General features: G+C 41.9%; 2 protein-coding genes across 7 annotated transcripts in view; one reads left to right on the top strand and one right to left on the bottom strand.

Moving 5' to 3' along the window:
• Nucleotides 1-316: 316 nt before the first annotated feature.
• Nucleotides 317-7,145, bottom strand: LOC147108803 (proteasome subunit alpha type-7). The gene is made up of 7 exons (XM_086005654.1): nt 6,927-7,145; nt 4,915-5,041; nt 3,230-3,354; nt 2,467-2,589; nt 1,863-1,982; nt 1,465-1,527; nt 317-529 (listed from the first exon to the last, which is right to left on the bottom strand). Exons 1-7 carry the CDS (start codon nt 7,026-7,028, stop codon nt 440-442), a joined length of 750 nt encoding a protein of 249 aa, XP_085861780.1. The 5' UTR covers nt 7,029-7,145; the 3' UTR covers nt 317-439.
• A 10-nt stretch (nt 7,146-7,155) lies between these two features.
• The window catches only part of LOC147108802 (calcium-responsive transactivator-like), a 90,209-nt gene continuing 88,714 nt past the window's right edge, over nt 7,156-8,650 (top strand). For all 6 annotated transcript variants that reach the window (XM_086005648.1, XM_086005649.1, XM_086005650.1 and 3 more), the window contains exon 1: nt 7,156-7,502. In XM_086005648.1, coding sequence (XP_085861774.1) covers nt 7,434-7,502 — 69 coding nt within the window. In that variant the 5' untranslated portion in view covers nt 7,156-7,433. The remainder of the gene's footprint in view (nt 7,503-8,650) is intronic.

The following is an 8,650-nucleotide window of genomic DNA, read 5'->3' as shown; positions in this document are numbered from 1 at the left end:
AAGTACAGAAAATGAGGATTGGGTCCAAAGAATGAGTGAAGTTGAAGATTGATTAATCTGAATTATGTGAAGGTAAACAACTTAAATAGTCTTCCTCATTCATTGACTTTAACCAAACTAATTCATTGTTAGGGCAATTAAGTTAGACCAATTCTTTTTGTTCTTTAAGCAAAACCCTAGATTGTATGCTTGACTCACAACATAACTAGAGATTGGCCTGTAGGCAGAGTTGGGAAGCTCAATCATTTCAGAAAGTAAAATTTCTGAAGGAACAGTCAGTGATTTCAGAAAGTGGAAAGAATGTCATATTCAGTAGTTTTACAATGTAAAATTCTTCAATTTATTCCAGTCGATTAGGAATTAGTAAAATGTGGAATGCTCAGCTTTTACCATGATAAAAACAGGGAACACAGAACTATATCTTATGTATAATTGTGCTTTAGGTCTTTGGTGCCTTCTTCTTTTCAGCTTCTTCCTTTTCTTTTTCAATTTCTGAAACGTAGTTCTCAATTTCCTTGGGATTTAAGATCTACAAGAACAAAGATAAACTTAGAATTTAGCTTTACTAATATTAGAACTGCATAAGCATAAATCTTACAGTTTGCATTAACAGGTATTGCAAGGAATATATCTGTAAATGTACATGCTCTTGCTCCAGTACACTTTGAAATTTATTGAAGTTATCAAATTTAAGTCCTGTGTTGCTCAAAAAGTTACCTTACTGTAACACATCTACTTTCTAATTGTTTGCTTCTCTCGGTTTGTCTGCCTTTCTCTCTTCTGATTATTACATTTTTTAAAAAGACCAGGGCACACAACAAATGACGCATTATACCAGCTGGAGGGGAGTACTGGGGCTGCCCAGGAAGGAATCAGGCCTAGGTGGGAAGAGACTTTCTGAGAGTTGCTGCTGCATGCAAGTATGACTAGGGGCTCTGAGCTGCATACTCTTCCTGTTAATGTTGCAGATCCAGAACCATGGCTATGACTGGTACTAGTGCATCTGGGAACTGGTGCAACCAGGAGGAGGCTAAAAGGAGATAGAGCAGGGTGGGGGTGGGAGCATAGGACTTAGGTTGTTTAGGCTGTTCAAATGTGGCCTCTTGTATTTGAGGACCAGGGAACTTAAATAACCAAAAATTGAACTTGATGTGAAATCTGAATCTCAACATTGCTGTATTTATTTATCCTTGTGTTACTAAAAAAATTACTTGTTTACGGGGTATAGTGGGGTGACTGAGGAGCTATTAAGGTAGTTGTATCAGAATTTTAAACTTTGATTATATAGAATTTGTTTTTAGTGAATTGAGCGGGGGAAAGATTTTGCTTAATGGAACGAGTAGAAAAACAGGAACGGAGAAACAAAGTTAAATACTTAATCAATAAAGAATAAATTGACCAGCTTAACATACAAAAGACAGACATAGAATCAATGCAGGTGACAACAAATATTACAGCGGTTACCCTTAAGAGTTGATCATGCTTCATCACTGCTAGTTCAATGTGTTTTCCACCAGACTGTACAACCTAACAAAAAAGTTTAGTGCAAGTAAGTTATTTTTTCCCCTGCTTGGTTTTAAAATAACTCAGGTTTAATAAAAATCTAGAATAATAGGAACCATAGTATTAATATGCAATTTAGTATAAACACCAGCTTTTTAAAAAAAAAAACAGGATTGATTTGTGGGGTAAATCCCATATTGATAGGAATACAAAAGCTGCATTAAGATGAATTCCTGAACCATTTTGATCACATACAGAGTCACAGGATGATATTGATAGCATTGCCACTATGCACTACTTGGGTTACTATGTTCAAAGTGAAACCCATTTGCCATTGTATTTCTATTGAAACAGTTCACCTCCAGCAAAGCCTTGATGGCGAGTTTTATGGTACCACTGTCTGTTGCAGTGGCTTCTTCGGTGTAGTTTTTCTCCAAGAATTCTCTGACAGTCTTTGCACTTCTTCCTATGGCATTAGCCTAAATTCAAAACAAAATGGTGTGAAGGCGGGCAATTTGTACAGTTCTCACTCTTCAAAAGGACAATACTTAGTTTTAAAACTATTGTAACATTCCGTTTAAACTTTATAACTTAAGCTAAATCATTCACTCTACTTGAAAGACTAAAATTTACATCTTCTAATTTTCTATCTTCTGCTAGGTATTAAACAGTAATCACTATTGGTGGTCTAGAAGGGCAGTGGGTGAGCACACAAATCTTTCATCTTGCATTTGAATCCAGCCCAGACTGATGGCAATGAATTCCTCTCTAGTGTCTAGAAGGCCCCCTAGCAACAATGTCCTTCACCTGGTATATTAAGAAATATAGTAAAGTTAGCATAAGAAAGACCTCTGGCTTGATTGCAAAGTGTGTTGTGCTAATAAACAATGAATTCAAAATAAAACTGAGCCAACCTTCGGTCAAAATCTAAACTGGGCTCACTAAACTTGCCAAACTACTTGCCTTCCATTCGTGGTAGGTGCCTGATGGGTCAGTTTGGTACAGTCTTGGAGTGCCATCAAAGTCAAAACCTACAATCAGTGCAGAAATACCAAATGGTCTACGCCCATTACTTTGCGTGTAACGCTGTAAATGAGAGAGAATAAATACAAGTCAGCTGTACATTCTATTCCTGATAATTCAAAGCATATTTTGTGCTAAAAAATAATTTATCTAGCAACATAAATTAAGCAATATAATAGAGCAAAGCAGCTCAAACAGAGTACACTCCTCTCTACGAAGTTCTGTATGGGAACTATGCAAAGTAGAGTTCCAATGCTACACTTACAAACTCTGAAATTTTGGGTTTAACATACCTAGGACAATAATTATGGTGTCAAGTAGGTAGTTAGACAAGTATAGGGTCCAACTTACAATTTCCTCATCTTTTATATATTTTGATCAAATTCCATTTGAACTGTCCTACAATGCAACCAAGGAAACAATAAAGCCACCTCTTCGACTTGATGTCAGGGTGAAAATGATCCACAAACAAAATTAGACTGATTTTTAGTTGGCAGTGTACATTGGTTTACTGCATTCAGGCTATTGCAAATGCTGTAGTTTTGTGTGTTATGACAAAGCAGAATGTGAATCATCAGATCTCTAGGTTACAAATGACGCAAGATTTGTTTGTCCACTTAAACAGTAACATTTTAAGCAGCTGTGTATTACATGATGTATGGTGGAATATTCCTACAACAAAAAAAACCTCTTTAAAATTTACCTGTTTCAAGCTGGCGATGTAGCGTGTAATGTATTCAACTGTGACTGGGTCCTCCACCGTGAGTCTATGGCTCTGACACTCTACACGAGCCCTATTTATCACTATCCTGGCATCAGCTGTAAGGCCTATCATAATAAAGAACAATATATTGAGATAAGACAGTTATAAGACCAGGTTTTCTCAGTGCTGTCTGAGCAATAAGAAAATATAGTTGATAACTTCAAACTACAATAATCACCATCCTGTTCTTGCAAGTTTTGGTTTTGTCAAAGGGTCCTTTTGAACTATAACTCATTCAATTTAAGATCAGGACCAAGTCCTATTAATATGGGATCCCCCATGAATCAATCCTGTTTTTTACTTCCAGGTGTTTTTTTTTAAAGCTAGTGTGTAGCACCAGATCATACACAAGCCACAGATCCCCTTTACAGTCTTGGATCTTCCATCAACCCAGCCCCTATGTTTCGAGATAGTTGGAGAAATTATTAATTCTCCTGTAACATGTTGCAAGAGATCTACTCCAGCTCATGATGTACTATGTAAAGTCTGCCCAATTATTTGAGAAACTGGTGGGCGCTAACTAAGGTTAAATAAACTCGCCAAATGGGGCAAAATATTGGCTCGGATTTTGAGGTAAGAACAATGGTGAGGCTCAGTGTTCATGGTTATTAAGGAGTAAATCGGACAACAACGTCCGGCGTCCGCACGGTTAAACTCGGAAATCAGGAAGTTGCTCTCCGAGTTGCCCTGCTCCTCCACAAGCTTCGCTACACCGGTATCTCGCTGACAGAGTCGGCATCGAAACACATTCACGTCTGCCATAATAACTATCAAAGCTCACGTTTGCCAGCGCTGCAGCACGTTGGAAAATCCAAGGTACGTCCATATCAGTCCGCTCTGAGGTCTATTTGCTCTGCGGAGGCAGCGCATCGGGACGCAGCCACGTCGAGCCGCTAGGGCACGTCGGCCGGCTGCTCCTCAGCGGGAAGGGATTCCGACCGGGAGGAGGGGAGCCGAGCCGAGCATAGCGGCCGGACCGGAAGAAGCAGGCCCGGGCCGTCGGACCGTGGAGCCGGCGCCAGTGAGGTAGAGGCCGCGGCGACCGGAGGATGTGTTCGGCGAGTCGGGTGGAGGCAGCGCAGCGCATCGGGATGCAGCAGCAGCCACGACAACTTGCAGTCCGACTGGGAGGAGGGGAGCCGGGAATGGTGGCCAGAGGGTGAGCGGGAGAAGCAGGCCACCACACGTGGAGCCGAGCCGGCAACAGTGAGGAGGAGGCCGCGGTGACGAGGACAGAGCGGCTGAGGGACATCGTGCTCCCACTGCCACTGGATGCCAAAGAATTGACTTTCTGAACACGGCGCTGTAAAAATAGCTGACGTGTCCCCATGGGGAGTAAGCATTCCATTGTACTTGTACTGGTTACATATGGCAAATAAAATTGAATTGAATTGTATTTGGAGCCTTAAAAGCCCTAGCTTACTGAGTTGTTCCTCATTACTCTTCCCCTCTCTGAGAAGCACGGAGGCCTGTTTCCCTGGCTGAGATAAGCTTAATAGAGCAGTGATTGGGCCTGGAACAAATAGTTCATCTTGATTTTTAAACCAATTGCAAAGGAATATTTAGACAGATTCCAGTGACCCAAATGATCCCAGACGTTCAACACTGGAGGAACTAATATTCACCTGCAAAAGCCATGCAAACATTCTCATCCAGTATACAGATCTTCCTTACAGTTCTTTCATCCTGTAATTTGGCTACAGATTTTTTTTCCACTCCAAGGACAACAATTCCTTTTCCTCGAACACTAACCTATCACATGAAATATTAAAAGGGTTAGTCTCAAAACAACATTCTCATCACTGTACAGTACTACTGATGTGTGAATGCAACATGTGTAAAGTGAAATTTAGTTTTTAATGCTGCATTCACAGACAAGTGGTTACACGTATATGCAAAGCTCCCATCTTGACAGTTAAAATTTAAATGTTTATACTGTTTCTCTCTGGACTCATTGCTTCTCTCCCGAGGGTTTACAGTACAATTTTAGCATTGGTGCAAAGTGGAAACCATTTTGCACAGTTGCAAAAGTTCTATTAAAATAACCCTAAAGAAAAACTAGAATCTATTATAGATGACAAAGTTGAATTTAGCTTACATTTCTAAAATGTTTTCTCACACACACAAGAAACCGACTATGCTTTGCAGAGAGGAGAAAAAATGGATGTTCAGGAATTCATTTTGCTGCTATTAGTCTAAAATGTTCTGTTAAAGTTTGATTAACTACATTTAAGAATGCCTCTCTGATCTGAGATCACAGGCTTATAATCTGATAGAAACCTAGTGACTATACTTTAATAGGCATCACATGATCCCAAATAACAGTGTAATCAAATATGGCCAGATTTGATGATGTGGTGAATAACATTTCTGGTACCCAATTCTGAACCTATCCTAGGTATTTATGGTGATGGCTCGGTCGTAGCTGGCGCTCTCCTTTGACTAATCAATTTTCTGTCTGTCAGTTCTTAAAAGATAAGACATCGCTGATCTACTGGGACGCTTTAAGCCTGCTAAACTATTGGCCAAGGGATATAACTGACTTGTACATTCAGAAAGCATTTAATCTCTTCATCCAATCTGTACACCTGCTAAAAAATGTAAAGACAAAATGCAAATAATCATTCTTTTTTAATTGTGCAATTATTCAAGCTGAATATCAAATTTTTGTCTTATAACACTCCTGTGAAGCACCTTGGGACGTTTTACTACGTTAAAGGCGCTATATAAATACAAGTTGTTGAATAGATCTGGTAAAATCTGACACAAACATTAATGTCCTAAGCAGATGCAGTTCTGGTAGTGGGCACTAGAGGAGCCGAGGCATTGCAAGGAGCTGCAGAGTCCGTAGCTCAGCCTTGTGGGGACTGGTGTGCAATGAATCGATCACCCTCTGGCTCCTTCAAATCTCACTAACATTGCCCTGATAGTTTGACAGCACTGCACAGAAGTGACAGTGACTCTGCAGTTTTAAATCAGAGCCATAACTCTTTCCCGGTTGACTTTTAAAAAGAAAGCCAGCCTTGCATTTATAAAGCGCCTTGCACGACCTCAGGACATCCCAAAGCACTTTACAGCCAATGAAGTACTTTTTGAAGTGTAGTCACTGTTGGAAACGCGGCAGCCAATTTGCCCACAGCAAGCTCCCACAAACAGCAATGTTATAATGACCCGATAGTCTGTTTTTAGTGATGCTGATTGAGGGATAAATATTGGCTAGGACACTGGAGAGAACTCCCCTGTTCTTCTTCACAATGGTGCCATGGGATCTTTTACCTCCACTTAAGAGCAGACGGGACCCAGTTTAACATCTCATCTGAAAGACGGCACCTTGGACAGTGCAGCACTCCCTCCGCACTGAACCGGAGCCTAGATTTTTGCGCTGGAGTCTGTGGAGTGGGACTTGAACCCACAACCTTCTGACTCAGAGGCGAGAGTTTCTACTGCAACAAATCAAAACTGAAAGTGCCCACAAACCTCGCCCAGGAGCCTGGGCCTGGCCCGACAATGGGAGCAGAGCGCGGGATTTCCGGTCGCATTGAAAGCCGCGAGTTTCACCGAGGAATCGGGAACTGATCTCCGCCATCATACCCCCAACCCCGACCTAGGCCCCGGCCTCATCCTTCCAACTACTCACCGCCGTGGAGCCCTTCTTCACCGCCTCCTGCGCGTACTCCACCTGGAAGAGGTGCCCGTCCGGGGAGAAGACGGTGATGGCTCGGTCGTAGCTAGCGCTCATGGTTTGTTTGTGGTGTGTGTGTGTGAGGAGAACGAGTGAGGCGGATTGAAGCAGACAGCCGCCGACCCGGAGCGCTCGAGCGAAACCGAAATCAGGAGCAACCGCACCACCCCTAAAAACGCCGAATCATCCCGCCCGCCCCTTCCGCCTCGGCGCCAACCACTGCCGCCGGAGGGGGAAGGGGGCGGAGCCTCAGGACGCTGCCCCGTCCCTTTAAACAGCCGCTCCACAGCGCGAGCTTTCGCAGCTGCAGCCGCTGCTCCCTGCACATTGCACACTGCCCCCAGCTCGCTGCAGCCACCACCACAATCCGCACTCACCGGGGCTGCTTCTGTCTCAGTCGGGATTTCAATTCAATTCCATTCAATTAAATAACCTCGTAATCTAATAGGGAAAAAAAAAATCATGTCCGTGGCCTTTGCATCAGCTCGCCAGCGGGGGAAAGGGGAGGTCACCCAAGCCACCATTCAAAAGGTAAACGTCTTCTTATTTATATTTGATTTGATTCAGTAATCCTTTGTGGCAAATCTGCAAAATTCCCAATTTTTTTTGTGTGGGGAAAAAAACATACTTAATTCCTTCCCTTTTTGTGAGTGCGATTTCCTAAATTTTCATGTATTTATTTCTCCTTTTGTGAGAATCTCCTTCAATTTTGAAATGCGGGATTTTGATCATTTGAGGATCCTGGTTGGGGACAGTAGTGGTTCTCCCCCCCCCCTCTCTCTCTCCAGGATTGTGAATGCACCAGCTCTGAACAAAGCAAGGTGTGATAGTGCAGACACATGGGGCAACGGGGGTTAAGGAGCCAGTGCACTGTTTAATGTCATTTAAAATATTTATATATATTTGATTTTTTATCTGCCCCCTCTGTAAAGCACCGATCACGTCTACTTATAGCAAAACGATTGCACCTCTATTATTGACACGTGAAATTTGTTTTAACGTGTGCGTTTCTATAAAATAACGTCAAATGTGCAGTTACTTGTCTGCACTGTAATTTGCTCAATGCAGGGGTTGAAATACGAGTGCCAATAAACCACTCAGTGATTTTATTTGTCTTGCACATTTCCTAAAAACAAATACAGTTTAAAAAAAACTGCATTCATGTATGTTTTTATTTTTTAGAAACCTATAACATATGTAGCGCGTTAAGCGATGCGATCAGTAATTGTTTAATAAAAGTGCTACTTTTAGTGAGGAATGGAAACGTCAAAATGGTACCAGGGAACGCAGTTGTGCGTTTTTTTGTTCCAAATTGGGTCATTCGTTTTTATTAAAATAGCCTAAAAACGTAATGGACCGTACTAAGTAATGAACTGAAACTTGCAATCTTTGAATAGTTTAATAATTCTTGTAAATGGGATTGCTTTTTTTTTGCAAAGGAGGGAGACGTTTTCTTAGCACTGAATAAAGCTCCTTGAGACCTCAGGTGCGTTATTGCCTAAACCGTTAGCTGGGAATGACGATATTGTGGGCGCCCAAGCATTTGATTTTGATTTTCCCTTCCCCCCCCCCTCCTATACCTCATCCTCTCCCTCTCCCAAACCGAGCTGAAAAATCGCCAAACTTTATCCAGATGGTGCTTAGCATTCAGTTCTGTGCCGGGTATTTGGGTTTGATGA

Source organism: Somniosus microcephalus, chromosome 13 (genome assembly GCF_052327205.1).
Source record: "Somniosus microcephalus isolate GS21.2 chromosome 13, FLI_Smic_1.0, whole genome shotgun sequence".
Lineage (NCBI taxonomy): Eukaryota > Metazoa > Chordata > Chondrichthyes > Squaliformes > Somniosidae > Somniosus > Somniosus microcephalus.
This window is presented reverse-complemented; position numbering and strand designations above follow the sequence as displayed.